Source organism: Psittacula echo (assembly GCF_963264785.1).
Source record: "Psittacula echo genome assembly, chromosome: 1".
In the NCBI taxonomy this organism is placed as follows: domain Eukaryota; kingdom Metazoa; phylum Chordata; class Aves; order Psittaciformes; family Psittacidae; genus Psittacula; species Psittacula echo.
This window is the reverse complement of record NC_137735.1, coordinates 110903062-110924719: the sequence shown is the minus strand read 5'-3', so window position 1 is coordinate 110924719 and position 21658 is coordinate 110903062. Positions and strand designations below refer to the sequence as shown.

Genomic DNA, 21658 nt, shown 5'->3' with positions numbered 1-21658 from the left:
CCCATGGGATGGGGTGAGCTGATCTGACAACCCATTTCTAACAAGTTACCTCCAGTTCTGCTCCCTTTATCCACCTTAGCCATTCAGCTTCCTCCTGCCAACTCTAGTTGTCCTTGGATATCCTTGGTTAACCTGTTCAACTTACAATGTTAGCAGAAACCTAGACCAGCAGGAAAAAGTGGATGATCTTCTGTCATGTTAGTAGTACACATCCAGCATCTTGAAGTACTGTCCACTGTTGTCTCTTAGTGCTCCTAGTGGATCATAATCACCTGTTAAATTTAATATGAAATTGTACAGAATAATTGCAAAGTAACACTGCAAATCATCTGGCAAGTACTGCAGACCACCTGGTTTGACTGCGAAACATTTCACAAATGCAGAGTTTGCCTAGCAACAAAGTCTGCTCTCCAAGCTCATTTATGATTTATGGGGAAACAACTCCTCCAAACGGTGACTCAGAAAGAATAATGGCTGTTGCTCTGAATCATTCCTAGGGGATACTGTCTGTCTCTCTGTTGACTGCATGGGAAAGATGAGGAGAGAGTATGGTTTCACAAGAGCTGGCATAATAGTTTACTGATACAAAAAGTATAAGGTTTCTTTCTCTCACCTTCCCTTCTTCTGTCCTGGCCCCATATTTCTTCTGTGTAACTTATGTTGCTTCTGGGAGTCACTGTAGCCCACTTAACATAAGTCAACAAGTAATGGCAGAAATCTAGCACAGCAAGAAGGTGAATAGCTTTTTGTTACCTTAAGGAGTTACAGCATGTCAGCAAATGGTCTGATGGTGCTGGAACCAGTACTAACCAGTTGGCCAGGACTGGGATGGGATGAGGGAGTGCCCTCTTTTTTTGCCACCAGAACTGCAGTGTTAGCTCAGTGTCATATGAAAACCTTCCCTAAGTTTACTTTGTTACCTCTCTCATCCTTCAGACTGCTTCCCACAGCTTCTTCATAGAGAGGTACACATGTACACACATGTACATGTTCCTGGTAGCTTGTTGAAAATAACTCATCTAAGGAATTACTGTTGCATAATTTAAAAGTATGTGATCCTTACAAAAATATGAAAAATATCAATAATGTCAGTAACTTAAAACTTTGAGAGGAAAGTGCAGATGATCAAGAACATGTTTGTAAAATGGGGGCTGGCCAGCTAAGGGTTTTTTTCTTTAGAGAAGATTCTGTGCACTGACTTTTTTGTCATCATGAGTAATACAAAAAAAGCCCCACCAGAGTTCAGAGTGTTGGGATAAATTAAAAATTGAAATTTTCTCTTGTGATTGTTTCTCTTCAAACTTTGTTTTCTCGGTTTTTTTCAATTCTTTCACCTTCATGTAAGTAATGCTGTAGTTGGATTCTGTTAATGCAATTGAAGAAGAGCCACCATTCTGGCTGATACTCCGTTTTTGTTTGGCATACAGCTGCCGATTATGTAAAGAACATTAAAAGGCAAAAATATAAGGATCTAGTGATTCCTTTTAATGACTGTGGGGCATTTGCCTGCATGTCTTTTGGTTGGTTTGGGTGTAGCAGCTCTCAGCTAGTGAAGCTTAATATATACATAGCAAGTAAGTTAGCATAGTGTTCTGCTGCTTCAGTTTTTATCTGTAAATGGAGCCTATAGTCCCATTATTTATAACTGTTTATCTCAAAGGGACTTTCAGATTCCAATTTTTGTCCTTTCCACAATTATCTCTAGAATGCAAGCAGATATTTTGCCTTTTCCAATGATGTGATTGTAATATGATCAACATGAGCAACAACTAAAGTTCAGAATAATTATAAGCATGACTGCTATTGAGATTCTGGTTTTGACCTCGATCTCACAGCTTAGGTCTGGACATGGTATGCTTTCATAAGGATAAATTAGGTTTATTATTATTATTATCATCATCAGGCTTAGGATGTTTCTTGCCAGCATAACAGTTACTTATTTAGAAACTTTATACAGAATTGAACTGATGAGTTTTCCAATTTGGAATTACGGTATCCACTTTTCATCTATATTCTAGCTACAGAGAGGAACTAACCTGATGTCTAGGATGATGAGCTTCAGGTACCAAAAGATGAGCAGTATTAAAGGGAAGAAACTCAAGAACTAGGGATGCATGTTCAATTGGATGATATGGTGGAATAGCTGAAGTTGCTAATGGAGGTGAAGTAATATTAAACAGAATTGTCTTTAGGGTTCTGAAAGTTCTAAGATTCAGCTGTTCTAAAAATACATGGGAACAGCTACTAATTTTTAGCCTCTTTTCCTAAGGAAATGAGGTTTATTCGACCACACTGTCTGAGTGCGTCTGTCTGAAAGTGCCTTACCAAAAACTTTTGAGCCAGTTGGCAAGTTTCAACCAATATTGACAGAGGATGAGACATGTCAGAGACACTAAGTTACTTCATGTTTTGTCAAAATCAGCATTTGGGTAGAGGAGAAATAAATTAATAACCCCAAAGATGAAAATATTTCATTTTGAGCTCAATTAGATTGGCACCAGAGAGTCTTTTCACGAGAGAGATGTTACGAAAGTTTCTAAGGAAGAACTTTGATCTGAGCATACTTCACTTTAGGCACAGAATAACCTAACCACAGGGCACAAAGCCACAGGGTACGTAAGTTTTATTTTCATTTTTTGAAATTATTGATGACTTTTTCCATCATTTATTTAAGAAATTCAATCCATCTTATTCTAGAAGCTAAATTTTGTAGTAGACTGGAATGAATATGCACTAATGTCTCCACAGGCTAATGTTGTTACTATAGTGAAACCATTTGTTTCTATAGTGAAAATAAATACTGTAGTGTGGCATTGATATGTTAATAGTAATGGAATTTGTTTATGCTTTTGTGGAAAAAACCCTTTACTCTTTCATAAACCAGCAAAATAAAGATATTCCTTGATGTTAGCATTACAATTGCTCATTAACTTGTGGACTTCACAAAGTATAAAATTCAAGAAGAAAAGTGTTTATGATATCTTCATGATAATCAAGCTGGCATTAACTTATTGCTGAATATATTTGCACAGCATCATGATATGCATTTATTCTTTCTCTTTTTTTTTTATATTGAACCTAAGAAACACCAATTAATGTGAGTACTACAAAGAGGCTGGTGTTACTTTGTAAATGGCAGTGCTAATTTCCTGTCCCTGTGGACATGTGTCATAGATCATATGCTGAAACCTACTGATTTTTTGGTCTCACAGTCAAGGTCAGTGATAAATGCATCAGAATCATGGACACTGATCATGAAGTCAATGCTGAACTTTTTCTGTCGATATTTAAAGAGCTGATTAGGTCTCTTCCAGAAAGTCTTAGTCACATAGAAACAAAATGGAAGCTTAATTCCTATGCCCAGGGAAGGAGAGGACATCCAGAAACTCAAGACATGGAGGTAAGAATAAAAGACAAACATAGCAGCACAGACGTTAGTGGAAGATACAGACACTCGGTTAAATCAGGGAGCTTAAATCCTTGGAACATCAGGGCACTGAAAAAAAGGTTTCTGTAAGATCAGTGGATTCATGAATATGATTTGTCAGTTCTGGACTACTTCTGGATAAACGCAGAGAAAAGGCAAAACCCAAATCTCACTGCTCTGTAAAAAGCAGCAAATAGGTTGCTCAATGCTTTGAAAAGGTGAAATACTTTACTAATAGGAGCTGCGGATATTTTAAAAATGTATCTTTGGGCAGTTGATTCAGAAAGTTGCTTTGAAGTGGGAGATCTTTTTGTATGATGTGTGCCTCATACTGCGATTTGAACAGCATTGGTATTACCTATTGATTCAAACTAGTTTATGGCAATATATACATCTGCAGGTGAAAATACAGAATAGTAGTGTGTATTTGTAAATTACCTTTTAGATTTTGTAGGTGTTGTAGAAATATTACCTAGTTACTTCTGATTGGAGCCAACTGAACAACCTCATTTCACATGCAGTGGGGCTGCCTGGCATTTCTGGGTGCACCCTAAACTGAAAGCAGATATCATCAGTATACCCATGTTATAGATGGAATTTTGCTTTAGTTGAGGGCTTCAAATACCTGAAAATATTATATTCTGAGACAAAACAGAAAGTCAGATATGCCCAAACTGCCTCCAGGCAGGCTGCCTGTTAGTGAGTCCAAAGCTAGGCAAGATTCCATTAAAACCTGTCTGGTCTCCTTCTCCAGTTCTGCTGAAACCAGCACATTCCCAGACTACTTTCTAATTTTAACATATTGGTATTTTCAGCAGAAAAATTGTTCCTTTACCAAAATTTCCAACCAACTGTAATTTGTATATGATCATATATGTATAAGCACAAGACCTTTCAACAAAACATCAAGCCTCAGGAGCCTGGAAATAGATCTGTGAGAGAACTGAGGGACATCAAAACTTGCCTACAAAGGCACATGGACAACCTTCTCTTTATGACTTATCCAGAAACTCCCTTGGATAACAAAACCATGTAAGCACTAGGAATGAGGTTTTATTCAGACTGGAAGGAATGTTTTCTAGAAGCATGTGGCTGTTCAATATAAGAGTATAGTCCCATTTAGAAGAAAGTGAAGTACTTCATGCACTTGGGAATGGGAATATCTTGCACTTTTATAACATAAAAAAAAAAAAAAAAAAAAGGAAATTCACTCCTTAATTTTCCTGCCACTAAATAATCACTTAAAATAAAAAGCAGCCTATGATTTTGGAGCCCCTCAAAGAACTTTCTGTTGGATAAACTCATTTATTCTCCACAACAACAGGCTGTCTTAAAACTGTTGGTCTCTGACGGACAACTCTGTAGTCTATCATGAAGAAAAAAGCTGAAGCTGAAATGAGAGTAGTTGAACAGAGGTTTACTTGGGCATGTAAACATCAATCCAATTTCTTTTTCTTGTAATTTAACTCTAGCTGAAGCAACCAGATTTCTTCTGTCCTAGTGTGTTAGTAGAACAGACCATTTTGCCTTCATCTCTTGCTGCAGCAAATGGTAGATAGGATAATAAAATTATCAAAGAAATAATAAAAAAATAAGTTTGGGGTCTAATTTAAACTGGAGACACATATAAGCCATTTGCGATTATTTAGCTGAAGGGCTTTTATATAGTGAAATAAGTCACAGTTTTGAGGAAGGAGCACAGCAGGGGAAAGGCATGTCTGGTTGTGTTTAAAACATCAGTGACCCATGATCAAGGCATCTAACTACTACAGAGCATAGGTTTCAGTAGCTTTCGTATAATATTGTTTGTTGATTTTCTTTCACTACAGAGCTCACATTTTTCTAAAAATATTTTCTTCTCTGAACACATACTTGCAGAGTCAATTGAGTTTGACAAGCCCAAAAGGCTACAAAGCTGCTATTTTGTATTTGGTTGCCAAGGAATATATCTCTGTTTACTAGCTCATAAGTTTGTCCTCTCCTCACTCATCCCTTTTTTGTTGTTCAAGAGATAACATTCTCACAAGCATCTCATATATCAACGCTTCAAGTGCACTTATCTGCAGTAGATAAACACATGCACAGAAATGGCATTATTTGGTGCAAAACTTAAAAGGAGGAATGATTAATATTTCTCCTTTAAGAGCTTTCATTAGGTTTGTCTTACATGGAAAATGAGATTGCTATAGCACGACCTTGAAAGAGTTCACCCTTGATAAAGTACTTGACATCATTTTGCTCTCAGTGTTGTAGTTAACTTACTAGTTCTAAGTGTCTGTAGGCCTCAGTAGAGCATACTCATGGCCAATTAATCAACTAAATAGAATTTGTCCCTGGCTACAAAACCAAGAGAAACATGTTTACAGTTGCACTAGCTACTTTCCGAAATGAAACAACATTTAGGAAGATCAAGGCACAAAAAGGCACCCATTTGTAACCTTTAACCCTGGTTGATTAGCTGTCCAATGCATTACTGCCTATTTAAATTTGTTAACTCATGAAACAAAGTTAAGGATGATGGCTTCAACACATTGGTGAAAAAAAGCAGTAGTTTTTTTTTTTTTTTGCATGCACGAGGCTTAAGGAATTTAGGAGAAAACAAGAAATACTAAAATTTACTGTACATTAGTAAGACCTGTTTTGGGGAAGCATGGCACTTCCGTCTTTTGTTGGTGTGAACTTCTTTAATTGAGAATCCAAAACCATACGAGAAATTCTCAGATAATTCTGTTCCATCTGATAGTAAAACGATTTTTTTAAGAGACAGCAAGGAAAAGTCTGCAAATAAGTTATTTGAGGTAAGTTTCTGTCTTTATAAAAGTAAAAAAAAAAAAAAAATTAAGGAAAAAAAAGTCAGGTGTTTTGAGGGGAAATACTTCTCTATTTTTAACAGCTATATGGTAGAAAAGGAAAACAGTATTTGCTGAAGTGATAGCTCAAACTGTGACTTGGCATCCTCAGGAGTCACAGAAAGATGCAGGGATACACAAAATACCAGAAAGCTGCACACCAGTTCTCAGTTCAGGATATGAAAGAGTGGACCAACTCTACTAGTTGCTAATTATTTATATCTCCTCCTTATCAGCTCCTTTACTTTAGGAACTGAAAAGCCGCCAACAAGTGAGACTGTTCTCTGCTGATGTAAATAACTGCTTGAAGCAAGTAAACAGTCACAAACTGCTTTCACCCCCTTCCACCACAGAGAACTGCCTTTTGCAGGAGAGAGTATGGATAGCAGGGAACATGAGAAGGCCAAATTGGCAGCTGGTGGGGAAAGGAAAATTGCCACGACAAGCTTTAGATACTTTCACCCCAAGCCAACAATATCAAACACACCCATCCACTTATCCTACCTATAAGTATCCCAGAAATCTAATCAGAAATATTTAGGTAGACCCAGGATCTGGTTGTCACTTGTTAATAAGTTAACACTGGTAGACTTTGCCACTGCGGTTAGAGGAAAAGCTTGTTTTTCCAACAAAAACATGAAATGAGTCCTAAAGGCAAACCAGTGGTATTTAGTGGTGAGTCTTGCTAAAGATTTGTATGTGTTACCATATATTCAACTATTGTTCTGCTCTTTATAAGGAATTTGGCTCTTGCCCAAGGTTCTATTCCTCCAGTATGTTTAAAAAGGTCATTGGTTAGAGCTATGTTTAGCATCCCAGAGGCTGTTAGGAGCAATCCACAAAGAGGTTTCCTGATTGCCTAAGAGGCAACAGAGCTGCAGCTTGTTTGATTCTGCAGATCAGTTGGCAATTAGTTAAGCCATTTATCTTTAAGGTTAGACTTGTCAAAACTTGCCTGCACTCTGGTGCATGGCTCAATGATAGAGATAGTAACCTTAAAAAAAAATGAAGTCAGTATATGCTGACTCGTGGTTTAAAGATATTGAAGGGAGAAGGAAATGCTGTTCCACTGTACTAGAGAAAATGGTTCTGAAGAATTGTTTGTTTCTATGGGAGTGGATTTACTTAGGGTGCAAGGGGGACTTTGTTGCAGCTACTTGTCTCTAGCGCTTTTGTCATATTCACCGCTTACTCTCTCAGCTCAGCCCCATGGCTTCTTTCTAACAGCGTTTGGTGTGCACTGAGAATATAAAGAGCTCCACTGCTATGGCAGGAACATTGACGGCCATGGCTAAAACCTGTCTCTGTGGCTGCCATGTAAACCGTGGGTCCTGAGTGGTATTACAAGGGGCTCAGCTACAGGACGCACATCCAGTGGGAGGGGAGGGTGGTCTCAGCTTCTTCACACTGAGCTTGTGTCCACCCATGAACTGCTACCTGTGTTAAGTGAAAGGGATCATATATATACCATGTATCACTGCCTGGAACAGTACCATTTCAGGTTTTGTATGTTTTTATATCTATCTTAAAATGCTTCTGTTACTTTTGCCGTCTTCAGTCTATCTGACTCTGATTGACAGTACCAGAAATTGTCCCTCATCTGTTTCAAGTTCTGTTTCTAAACACTTCAAGTAAAGAATGGGAAGGTCTATTTTCACATTGGTTGTGAGGAGTAGTAATTAGGTACTTGCCATTTCCACTCACTTCAGCATGGAGTCCTCATGGAGATGTCAGACTGCAGCTGCCCACAGACTTGCCTACAGCAAGATTATTAGAGCATCTCAGGTCTAAGTCCTCTGGGATTAATTGGGAAAAGGAAGAATGGATGCGTTTGAATTTTAAAGGTGAGGGAGGTTTCCAGCATTTTGGGGAGTTGTGATCAAAAAGGAGCTCTTGGTATTGGGAAAGCCATGGTTTAAGACACGTCTTACACTCAGAGGAACTTGTCTTCTGGGACTCTGCTAAGGAAAACTCAAGGGAAAAAAGAGGCTTATAAAAGGTGGAAGCAAGGACAGGCAGCCTGGGAAGAATATAGGGATGTTGTCCGTGAGGCTAGGGACCAGGTTAGGAAAGCTAAGGCCCAGTAAGAATTAAACTTGGCTGGGGATGTGAGAGATAACAGGAAGGGATTCTGTAGTAATGTTGCAAATAAAGGAGAGACTAGGGACAATGTGGGCCCTCTCCAGAAGCTATCAGGAGAACAGGCTACCCTGGATTTGGAGAAGGCTGAGGTTCTTAATGACTTCTTTGCCTCAGTCTTCACTGGCAAATGCTCTGACCGCACCACCCAAGACTTGGGGTCTTGGACTTCCAAGACTTGGAAGGCAGACACAGGGACTGTGAGAATGAAGACCTTGGGTCCAGTGTAGGAAAGAATCTAGTTCGAGACCATTCTAAGAACCTGAACATGCACAAGTCCATGGGACCTGATGAAATCCATCCATGGGTCCTGAAGGAGCTCGTGAATGAAGTTGCTAAGCCACTGTCCATCATATTTGAAAAATCATGGCAGTCAGGTGAAGTTCCTGATTACTGGAAAAAGGGAAATATAACCCCCATTTTTAAGAAGAGGAAAATGGATGACCCAGGGAACTACAGACCAGTCAGTCTCACCTCTGTGCCTGGCAAACTCTTGGAGCAGATTCTCCTGGAAGGCATGCTAAGGCACATGAAAAACAAGGAGGTGGTTGGTGACAGCCAGCATGGCTTCACTAAGGGGAAATCCTGCCTGACCAATTTGGTGGCCTTCTATGATGGGGCTACGGAACTGATGGACAGGGGTAGAGCAGTTGATGTCATCTACCTGGAGTTATGCAAAGCATTCGACACTGTCCCACACAACATCCTTGTCTCTAACTTGGAGAGACATCAATTTGATAAGTGGACCACTTGGTGGATAAAGAACTGGCTGGATGGCCACACGCAAAGAATTGTGGTCAATGACTCAATGTCCGGCTGGAGGCCAGTAATGAGTGGTGTCCCTCAGAGACTGGTGTTGTTCAACATCTTTGTTGGTGACACGGACAGTGGGATTGAGTGTGCCCTCAGCAAGTTTGCTGATGACACCAAGCTGTGTGGTTCGGTTGATACGCTGGAGGGAAGTGATGCCATCCAGAGGGACCTCGACACGCTTGTGAGGTGGGCTGATGCCAACCTTATGAAGTTTAACCATGCCAAGTGCAAGGTCCTACACCTGGGTCGGAGCAATCCCAGGCACAGCTGCAGGTTGGGCAGAGAAGAGATTCAGAGCAGCCCTGCGGAGAAGGACTTGGGGGTGTTGGTCGATGGGAAAATGAACATGAGCTGGCAGTGTGTGCTCATAGCCCAGAAAGCCAACCGTATCCTGGGCTGCATCAAGAGGAGCGTGACCAGCAGGTTGAAGGAGGTGATCCTGCCCCCCTACTCTGCTCTCATGAGACCTCACTTGGAGTATTGTGTGCAGTTCTGGTGTCCTCAACATAAAAAGGACATGGAACTGTTGGAACAAATCCAGAGGAGGCCACGAGGATGATCAGGGGACTGGAGCACCTCCTGTATGAAGACAGGCTGAGAAAGTTGGGGCTGTTCAGCCTGGAGAAGAGAAGGCTGCATGGAGACCTCATAGCAGCCTTCCAGTATCCGACAGGGGGCTATAGGATGACGGAGAGGGAATCTTCATTAGGGACTGTAGTGACAGCACAACTGGTAATGGGTTAAACATAAACAGGGGAAGTTTAGATTGGACATAAGGAGGAAGTTCTTTACTGTGAGGGTGGTGAGGAACGGGAATGGGTTGCCCAGGGAAGTTGTGAATGCTCCGTCCCCGGTGGTGTTCAAGGCCAATCTGGACAGAGCCTTGGGTGACATGGTTTAGTGTGAGGTGTCCCTGCCCATGGCAGGGCTGTTGGAAGTAGATGATCTTAAGGTCCTTTCCAACCCTAGCTATTCTATAATTCTGTGACTCAAAACTAGATGGTATAAGGTTCTCACAGAGGAGGAATCCAACAGAAAATTGTCATGTGTGCATGCCTGAGCAGCAGAACTGAGGGTTTTGGTTTGTTCAGATTTTCAGCTGATAGTACTGGACAGACAGAGCTTTTTACTGAGATTATACACACTAGAAAAATAATACTTCTTTCTGTATTCTATGTAATAACTAATGCTGTATATGCCTGCTGAACAGGTGGCGTTTTTTTCTTTGTATTATTTATGGAAAGAATGAAATTTAGATAGTCTTGTACAGAATCCCAGTGATACTTGAAATGTAATGTACAATAAAACATAATTTTTGTCAATGCAGAGTGTTTTGTTCCATATATGAAGGACTGTGGAACACAGCTGTGAAAATGGCATTGTTGCTGAAGTTTCATTCTCATGCAGTTAGGGATTATTTTCAGGCTTTCATCCCACTTTTTTTCCTTTTCTAAAGCTAGTATCACTGAGCTCATCTAAGTCATCTTCTTGTCTGAGTGCTGGCTCAGAATCTCACTTTTCTCTGCACAGAGCAAGGAGAAACCTTGTACTCCACATCAATGCGTGGTCTTGTGGGCTCCCTTAGCCTTCACTTGCTCTGTTCTGCCAGCTTTCCGTTCAGCCTGGTGTGCAGCTCTGGCTCCTCTATATGGTTCTGTGGGACAGCACAGGGAATATAGAGTGCAAGAAACGTGCTGGTCAGTAGGTGGTTGTAGGGAAGGTACAGAGCAGGATGCAGCTGCAGGCAGGTAGCAGATGGAGATGTGGAGGGGGGTGCTAGATATAAAGAGAAACTTGAGAGTAGAAATGCTACTTTGTTTAATGTCTGACAAGACTTTTGCTGTTTTAACTCTAAAACCTCAGAAATAAGATAGATAAACCTCCAAGTGTTTTAAATATTTATGTTTTTTTTCTCAATAAAAATATTAGGATATCAAAACATTATTTGCAATATTAAATTTAATAATCATCCTGCAATCTTCATTTTTAGGAACGATGACTGTTTATGGTTATAACAGAAATTAAAGAGAGCTGCAGTTGTTACCTGCAAAACAGGTTCATGTAGTCTTCTGCTTGGCATCTGAAATGGTGTCCAGAATTCACCGTCTCTGTGGAGAATACCTATTTTAGCTACAAAAACTCTGTAAGGGAATGAGATGAAAAAACACACCATCAATAGAAAAGAATCTTTATCATCAAAACAACAGAAGCACATGAAATTATCAAGTGAGCAAAACCACAACTGACAGCTTGAGTCAGAGATTTTTTTTTGCCATGGCCATTAGCTTCCTTCATAATCCTCCATCATAGCCCTTTCCCCTCCCTCTATATAGAGGAAAAATAAGACTTCAGTCCTTTAACCAAGTGTATATATGTACTTAGAAAGCTGTGAAAAGCATAAAATAGTAGTTCTGACTGGAAGTTCATCATGGTGGGAACTCTTTTCTTGTATATGAGCAGACCATCTTAAACACGTTACAAAAAATAAAACTGGCATGTCTCTTCTCTTTTTTTTTGCCTTTTTTCCTGACATATTAAACTCACTGAGATCTGAACAGTCCACAGGTGTTTTCTTCAATCTAAGTCCCACTTTTAATTTCTTAAAAATCTGGAATCTTCTTAGGTCAGGCTTGATTTATAATATATTTATCTGTCTCATACTCCTCAAAATATTATCATTTTGAATGAATAATCACATGTTAGAAGTCATGCAGTATTAATAGAATGGGGTCAGGTCATGCGATTTGTGCCTTCACTTACTAGGAAGCAAAATGATCTCTAGCAGTCTGGGTGATCTGCTGGTAATATGTTCCCTAATTCAGTTCGAGAGGTAGATGTGCTGCAGTCATTCATTTAGGTTTTCCATGTGGAAGAAAATGTAACCCACATTCTTGCTGTGGGTTACAACCTATTTTAGAAATGCTTTAATCCAGCTGTAGCTGAAGAAGCAGTGTTTTTGCAAAGACTTCCATAACATTGTATGTGAAGTTTTTCTCTCCTATGTGTGCACGGTGGTTTCAATTTTTATTTATTAGAAAAGGTTGCATATAATGTTCAGATTTTTTTTTTTTTTTAAACTTTGCTCTGAATGTCAGTCTCAAATGTATCTTCGCAAGCACCTTTAACTTTCATATGCTTTGTAGGTATCATTCTGTTGTGTCATGCAGTTGATAGAAGTGACAAACATGGTCACCAGATGTGGACACTTCAGTACTTGAAATTGTTAATAATGTAGTCTACAAAGAGAAGAAACATTTCTGCTTGACATTAGCAGGAGGGTTTTATATTATTATTTGGATTTGGGAAAGAGGATTATTGAAACTGGGATATATCCAGGTGCTCTGAAGCTAACCCTTCCCTTCTTGCAAAAAAGCAAGACGTGCTCTTTTATGTCTGAAAGTGATCAGCAGCGATTCTACATTTCAAATAAGTGCATTTTATATGAGGACATGATACTTTATTCATAGAAAGACCAGCCTTGTGTGCTTGCAAAGTGATGCCTTTGTTATTCACTGGGAACGAGTGACACTCACTGGCCAGAATATATAGTGCCATAAATTGAGTTTAAAGGGTCATTTGAATGGTTTTAATGTGTGTTTTGGAAATGGGGAAAAAAAGAGAGTCTTAAAACATAAATACAGGAGGGAAGCGGCAATTAGCTGGCAGTTACAAAACTTGTAGGCTGTATTAGTAGCTTTTGGACAGTTCTAGGTCCCTTAGTAAATAAATGGCACCAATTGTCTTCCTTTATACATCTTTATGTGCATATATCTTAGCACTTTGCATCACCTTTTCTTGACTTTTTCATTTACAAATTTGGTTACTTTCACTGAAGCCTAATAGGAAATGTGGTTGAACATGTAGTGATAATACCTGCAGGGTATGTAAAAATCCTTCTTTGCTTTACTGAAATTGGAAAAGGAGAGAAGGTGTAAAGTGCACTGTCATTCTCAGTATCTTAGAAAATATCTAGCATATGAATTACCCCTGGCTTTTTATTTATTACTGGTGAGGACTGTAAAAGAAGGCAAAGGGATTTTGAAAGGAGGCAACTGGAATGGCAGGGATCTGGAAGAAGTTAAGGGGCTGTACTCAAGAGGAAGTCTTCTATACCTTTATACATGTATTTTGCATAGAAATGAGAACTGTGACAATGGTAGGAACAGACATCAGTCTCATAAAAAAATGAGAACCAAGAGACTGATGAATTTCAATAAGTTCTTGGTAAATTTATGCTTTAGTTGTTTGATGTGGTTATTTCAGGGACCAGCAAAGTTCCTGCTTTCCAGTGACTATTGACTGGAGGATGGTCTGAGCTTCAAGAGATCCAAGTTCTGCATGCTTTTTACACTATCCTGGCATATGAAAAATTCTGTACATCTCTTTGTGTCTCTGTATTTACCCATCACTGGGATTGCTAATTGGAAATAAAAGTTGTCTGGGTAAAGAAACTGCCTGATGAGGCACAGCACCCAACTGAGTGGGGTACTCAGTGCCTGGGAGGGCTTCTGAGAACTCACGTTCTCCTCTCATACTAGATATATGAAGAAAAGGTGAATCTTATAGCCCTGGTTACCTTACTATTACATCTGCCATTTCTTTACATGGAAAGCAGTGCTATTGTGTTAAAGAAAGGCTAAAGATTTGCATATTCCTATGCCTAGACTCTTCTAATGTTGGACACTAGCAATACACTTATGCTGTAAACTCCTTATCAACTTGTTATTCTCCATTTGAAAAAGGCTGGCTTGTGTTCAGTGTGTCTTGTCAACACTTTGCTCTAGTTTTCTTTTTTTTTTGGAGTATTAAGGAATATTGCCTATGGGAAGAAAGTGGGACTTCTGCCCCCTCTGCTGGCTGGCTCATACTTTGTCAATGTAGTGGCTCAGTTAAGCAATATATCAGTTTTATTGTGGCTTGGACAGATCTCTGTACCCCTATAATGTACCACTATTTCCAAAGAGATAGACCTGTGGGGCTGGAATTTAAGGCGCTGGATGAAGTGCTTGGCAACTGGTATATTGTTGAAGTGAAAGAAGTAGCAGGACTGGGTAATGGACTGTAACTAGTAAGTCATGAGAAGGTGGCTAAGATCTGTCTCATGCTAAAAGTGATGCTAGCCTTGACTGAGATGTGTTATCTGGATCTTTCTCTTTCAGCCTGATTTTTCCTAAAGACATTTCAGCTCTGAGTATTTGCCATTAATGAAGAGCTAGAAATCATTAAGATGCCCACCACAAACACATTTCTCGCTGTTAACTCTATCAAAAGTGGTAAAACAGCTTCCTGAATTAGAGAGACTGAGAGAAAACAGATTTTAATTTTCAGTAACTCTGATAAACTCTGCATAACAGTCTTTCTGCTGTTCTTTCCTATGGGTTTGTCAGGCAGTAGCAAGGCCAGGGCTACTCTACAAAAGTAAGCAAACCAGGAGAAGAGTCTGACCCTAACATAATTGTGATAAACACATAAATGTATTGGCTTTCACAAATCATAAGGTGTGGCTATGTGGATATAACTATATGAGTTCACAATAACAGAAACAAAGCTCGCTAAAGACACAAGATTAGACAACAAGATGAAAATGGCCAGAACTCTTGAGCAAAACGGAGTCACATAGCAAAAGAATTTGTAGAGGTAAAAGAAAAAGGGGGTGTGTGTGTGTGTGTGTTTCTGATATAAGAAAAGCTAGTGCCTGAAAACATAAAGTACTTTTTTAGCTTAATTTAGGTTGAAGAAATAGAACAATGTTTGTGCTGTAAGTCTGTGGGATTTAGTGGCCCCACTAAACATCCTCACCAACAGGGTGCTGGTTGTAATGCACAGCACCCAAGTAGAGTGGGCAGAGCAGAGTGCTGATAACAGGGTCGATTGGCAACTCCAGACTAGTTGGACTGGGAGTTGACCACATATTTACTGTGATTTGTAGCAGCAACAGAGCACTAAAAAGAAAAGCTACCTGCAAGAAAAGCTCACAAACATAGTTTATGAGACTGGTTATCTTAATCATGCTGCCATTAAATGGCACAGTAGCATCGTCCTTCACTTGGACTTTAATCAGTTAGAACAGTTCCTTTTCTATTATATCTGTGTTATTTTATTTTTTATTTTTTTTTTAAGAAAGAAGACTATATTCTGTTTTGTGTTAAATAGGAGTAATGTTTTAAATCTTAAATTTTGTTTTGTACTGAAATGAATCAGCAAGGTAAAGGTATGAAAACAAAATGTTTATTAAGGTGATGAAAACAAAAATGTACCACTTTCTCACCAAGGTAGCTACTGTTTCAGTGTATTAGAGATATACCATTTCCTACCCATCACTTAAGGTTTGAAGGGAGACTAAGAGTTCAGATAAATAACTTTCACTCCTGTAGCTGACAGAAGGAATTAAAAAAACCCCCTAAGAACAGAACCTAATCACACAAATTCCTGAGATGAGTATTACGCAGAATTGTGTGCAGTTTTGTTTTCTGCTTTATAGAAAACCATAACTATAAAGTATGTGTACTTTGACTAACTCTTCAGTAACTACACAATCATTCTAATGTTACAGTAAATAATTGGTAGAGAACTTCTTAAAGTGCAAACAGGTGTCAGAAACCTATACAGGGGGAGGATTCTCAAGAAATTAAGTTGTCAGGAAGTGAATGAGAGAAATGGAGCTAGAGGTGTTGGGGAAATCAAGTCAGGTGAGATGATTATGGTTTCTAGTGAATGTCCAAGACCTGTGTTAGATGCATTTTCCTTTCTGAATGACCCTTAAAGAGATGCAAGAAAATTAGGAGCAATGTCAGCTGTCATCCAGGTGACACCCCTGTCCCAATTCTGGCAGTGGCCAAGAGCCATTGGAGGACCTTTGCCACTGCTGCGCTCTATGCTCAGCCTTGCAGGTTGGTATTGACTGAGCTATAGTGTGCAAATCTGCATCCTGGTGTGTTAGGAGATGGCCTTGCCTATGCTGTTGTCACCCTTGGTGCCTGGCTAATGGAATGGCTCACTCTTGCTGTTCCCTGCTATCTGTGTATATATACACAGATAGGATCATAGAATGATAGAATCAGCTTGGGTGGAAAAGGCCTTTAAGATCATCAAGTCTGACCGTTGTCCAAGGTGGACTGCCAAGACCACCAGTAAACCACGTCAATGAGGGCCTCATCTACATGTGTTTTGAACACTTCCAGGGACGGTGATTCCACCACTTCCCTGGGCAGCCTGTTCCAATGCCTGAGCATCCTCTCTGTGAAGAAATTTTTCGTAGTATCAAGTCTAAACCTCCCCTGGTGCATCTTGAGTCTGTTACCTCTTCTCCTGTCACTTGTTAGTTGAGAGAAGAGATCAAGTATATACTGTAGAGTGTATATATATCAATACCTATACTCTATAGTATGTATATATTGCTGTATGAAGTGCATCTGTGAGTAAATAACGTGCCTATTCACATACTCATATCTGTATACATGTATATAGATATCTCTACACATGTATTTGTATTTATATTCTATATTCTTGTATTGGGTGCAGGTGTGAAAGTGCTGGCAGTGGAAGGGCTGCAGGGGCCACCTGTGTGAGGAGCATCCAGGGCTGCCCGGTGCTGGACACAGCCGATTCCAGCCAGCTCTGACCGACCCACCACATGGCATGGCTGAGCCCTGCAGCTGTGGGTAGGGGGGCTCGGGGGGAAAACCTTTAGGAAAGGACAAACCCACACCATAGGCTGTGAGGGAAGAGGGGACACTGCAAGCACTGAGGGGAGAGAAGCAGGATGGGGTCATGGAGGTGCTCCTCTGCAGGTTCCTCTGCAGCCCGTGGAGAGACTGCGCTGGAGCAATTTTATTCTGAAGGACTGCAGGCAGTGGAAAGACCGATGATGGAGCAGGGGAACAGTGTGAGGAGGAGGAAGGAGGGGCAGAGACATAGTGCAAGGACAGACTGCAACCCCATGACCCTATGTTGCTTGGAGGGTGTGTGAGGGGGGAGGTAGAGGAGAAGTTTTCGCTTTCTTTGCTTCTCGCTATCTGAATGTATTCCAACTGGCAATGATTGAAGTTAATTTTTCTCAAGTTGGAACACTTTTGCCCACAATTGTAATTGATAAGTGATCTGTCTGTCTTTATCTTGACCCACGAGCCTTTTCATCTCCTTTTCTTCCCTTGTCCTGTTGGGAATGGGAATAAGAAACTGGCTGGGTGGGCGTCTGTCAGCAGACCAGGTTAAACACCCCTAGAATTTTGTTGTCTGTAGTCTATATAGTCTATATATTATATATCTCTATTTCTAGACATAGAAACCTATGCATATACAAAAATGTGTGTATATTTCATTTCTATTTCTGTTATTTCTATTTCTGTTTATGTTTATGTTTGTACATGTACTTATTTATATTTATACTCATATTTATACTTGTATTTACATTTGTATTTATATTTGTATTTATACTTGTATTTATATTGATGCTTATATTTGTGCTTATATTTATTGATATTTGCATTTCCCCATCTAAAAGAAATGAGCAGCCAGTCCAAGGGGGGTCTGAGATCATGTGAGTATGACAGTTTCTGAACAATGGCAACCATCCCATCACAGAGAAATATGAAAACTTGTGGGGTATGACATAAAAAACATGTGTTTCTGAGTATATTACAGCACGAGTGTCCCATTCTGATGCCTTTCTGACAAAGACAGGAAAAGGCAGCTGGTCCTATCACCAGTCACAGGGCAGTCTGTCAACAAGTGGTATAGGCAGTTTTACAGAATGGCAACTCCTGGGGGCAGAAAGAGGTGAAAGGAACAGGTGAGGTGACTGAAAGACGTACTGGACTTTGGGACAAGTGAGACACATGGTGTGCAGTAGGAGCAGGGCTTCCCCCACCATTAGGGTGATGGCACATGTCCCTACTCATGCTGGGTCAGGGTTGTCTTCATGCTGCTTTTGCCCTCTGCCAAGCTCCCTCCAGTCTGTCACCTCACCATCAGTGCCCTTCGCATGCTGGCAGGGTTACAGGGGATGCAGCCAGTGTCTTCATCTGATGTGGCTTTGGGCCTGCCCTGTACTATGTGCAAGATCTGACATTTGAGTTCATGCTGAGTTTTATGAGATTCCTGTAGGCTTGTTCCTGAGCCTGCCCAGGCACCTCTAACCAGTGGCTCTGCCCTCAGGTTTATTGACTGAACTGGTTTGGAGTCATGTGTGGACATGATGAGGTGAATTTCATCTCTTCTGGTACACTGATTAAAACGTTGACCAGGGCAAGTTTCTGGATGGACTTCTAAGGAATTTGTGTTGTCACTGGTCTTCATGTTGAACATGAATTTCCTGTATTTTTCATGTAAAATCTATGAAAAGCACACTAAGTGTAGATAGTGTGTTTATTTCTGTTGAAATCTCACAACATTAATAGAACAGCCGTCAAGGCTGTCTTTTGCTTTGAAGTTCTTCAACAAACCCTGTCAAGAGTGTTTATCTTCTTCAGAAGGGTTTCACAGTGGAAACAGTCTCATCACGTGCAGGACTATAAAGGTTTTAATTGCTGGTTCGGGAGTTTGGGAGTTTAGGACTTTAGATACAGCCTCTTGGCATGGAATCAGAGGAAATGACAGCTGGAAGAGCTGGTACTGAGAAGGAATGTTTCTGGCTGTTAATGGAAGTAATTTCTGTTTCTTACTTTTCTCTTGCTTTCTGCATGACCTTAAAAGATGGTCAAAGCTGTGGTGCAAATACATCAGAAATCTGGCTTTTCTGTCTGTCCATCATAGTTCTTAATTCACCAGTTGTTTAAGTGTTTAGCATGTTACCAATGGTGGAAAGATGGCCAAGACACTGTATGCAACGAAGTAATGGCTATTCTACCAGCATTAAAGCATTGAATGAACTAGGATTCAATTGCACATTTTGTTTTAAAATTCTCATGACTTTTCAATTTTGATTTTTTTTTTTTTTTTTTTTTTTAACTCTTCTGGGAGCAGGAATATACATTTTGAGACTTCTCTTTATTTTTTCTTTATCTGAATGTGAACTTTGCCTATTGATTTAGCTGTGTTCAGCCTTCCTGACATTTTTATTCCATGTTTCTTAAAAATTATCAAATGATGATATTCAAAATGATGATATTCACTTAATTAGGAAGAATTAACTTCTTAAACACAAAGTACTTGCGATGAAAAAAGTTGTGTTAATGAGAGCTAAAACTAGATCTACATCCAGATTTAGTTCAAGTTGATGAGTCACTAAACACTGTTTTCTTTTTACAGATTTCTCTCTGTGCTGATTTGTTTAATATTCAGTGTCCTGTCTACTGTAGAGCATTATTCTGAATTTGCCACTGGAACCCTGTTTTGGATGGTAAGTGAACTTTTTTTGGGGAAGACTCTAATGCTTTATTAGGTTGCTTTAGGTGAACAAGGGAGATAACCTCATGCAAAACATGCTACCAGGACATTTAAAATAGTAACTACTTTCATTAAAGGAAGGTCATAGTATAAAGGAGATGACTATGTTCTAGGTCTGTAAACTATGAGGGTATTTGACAGCTTTTATATACTTGCTTTTCATAAGGTATGAAGCTGTACCCTGTAGCTCTTATACTGGACAACTGGTGTTCATCAGTCTTATGCAGTGTGGAACAGGATGTTCTATAGTACAGGAATGTATATTTTTAAACATATCTCTTCTAAGTCTTATGGCAAAAATTTATGAAGAACCATGCTCTTCAGAAGTATCTGGATCTTGGGGGTACGTAATATCTGTCAGTGTAGTTTGCCAGTATATAGAATAAGAATTCTATGCGTCAGTGATTTGGCCTTGAAGTTGGTGCTTGTTAACCGTTGTGGTTGTTAGTTTTTGCCTGCAATTGACTAAGCCATCATGAGGATCACAGAGTTATTTTGGGATTTTGATTAATGTTAATCCTAACAAATGTTGCTTGCCCTTTAAGCCATATTCAGTGTCAAACAAAGTGCAGTATTCTGCCAATCATGCTTAATTTTCTCAGACTCATTGAAAGATGTAGAGTGATTACAGGTCAGTGTAACTACCACCCACCCAATACAGTTATACTGGCAAGGACTCAGTGCTTAGCTGTTTGCTTTTGTGTTGATGGTATGTATGTGTGCATGCCCACATAGCATTTTTAAGTGATTAACAAATGAATCATGCATAGTCAGTGGCAGAGCTGGAACAGTTTCTTGGCCACCTGTGTTACAACCTTACCTTAGAAGATACCTCTCTTGAGTTTATTTTTGTCTCTGCTGTTCCCTTAGTTTCATTCACAGAAATGGCCAGCAGAGAGGTTAGGTGTGCTGGCTGCTGTAGATTCCCTTGCCTAGAAAGCATTTGTCTTGTAACTGTGAGCCTTAGAGTTTGCTCTGAAATAAGCTCTATTACAACACTTCAAAGATTGCTCTTATAGATAATTAAATTATTTCTATTTCATAAAGTTGTGAGGTTTCTTGTTTCTAGTAGCTGAATGGTTAGACTCCTGCTTGTAGCACTTCTCCCTACCTTTACCTGAAGGAATTTCGAAGTGCATCTCCCATTTTACCCATGAGAGTACTAAGCCCACAAAAGCCTAGAGATCATTGTTCTCTTTACTCCTTGTAGTAGGTCATTACTCTGATCTACTTCATATGATAGCTGACTGTTCATGTAACCAAAAGAGTTTCATCAAAGGCATGAGGACACCTAGAGAGAGAAAGCAGTGGGGACTGCCAGTACGATGAGAAACAAAATTGAATTAAATCATCTATTAGAGCAAGTTCAAAATGAAATTTATTTGTTTGTGTGCAGATTGAAGAAACCTGCAGTTCTTTGTATAGCCCTGTTATGTGTCAGTAGCAGATAAATACTAGTATGTGTGGTATTTTCCCACCTGTGAAAAAATTGCCTTTCATTACATGAAAGTAGGAAAGTTGGGAAAAATCAGCTTCAGAATTGTAATGTTGGAAGTTGGTAAAGCCTGACAAGAAGGATAGTATTTAATACTTGTAGACACTTAAACGTTTTTGCATTTTCTTATAAAGGGTGAGATGATGTGCCAAATACAATTTTAGATAATACATGTCACTGGAGTAGATATGGGACATTAGTGACAGATGTAACTGCAGATGTGTCCTAAGCCACTAAAGTCCTGTGTTTTAAAGACTTAATTTTTTTATGTTCTTAATACATCTGGGTGGTGTAAGATAATTTCTTTTCAGGTGTGAAACCTATCATCATTCAGATAAGCTATGTGAATATACCAAGGAGAGAATCTCATATCAAGGTGTCCCTCCAAAGCAGTGTTTGTAGTCTGAATGTAAAAAAGGGGCCAAAAAAACCCAAGCCCTTAATCTCCTCCTCCCCTCTCTCCCCAAGCATATGTTTTCAGGTCTCTGAAAATTCAAGTGAATTCTGAAGGAAAACAATATGACTCTCAGGCCCTGCATTTTAATGTTA

At 39.6% G+C, this 21658-nt stretch overlaps 1 protein-coding gene across 1 annotated transcript in view; it reads left to right on the top strand.

Moving 5' to 3' along the window:
* The window catches only part of LOC308232848 (potassium voltage-gated channel subfamily KQT member 1-like), a 484771-nt gene that overhangs the window by 6609 nt on the left and 456504 nt on the right, over positions 1-21658 (top strand). The window contains exon 3 of the mRNA XM_080639025.1: positions 19477-19567. Coding sequence (XP_080495151.1) covers positions 19477-19567 — 91 coding nt within the window. The remainder of the gene's footprint in view (positions 1-19476; positions 19568-21658) is intronic.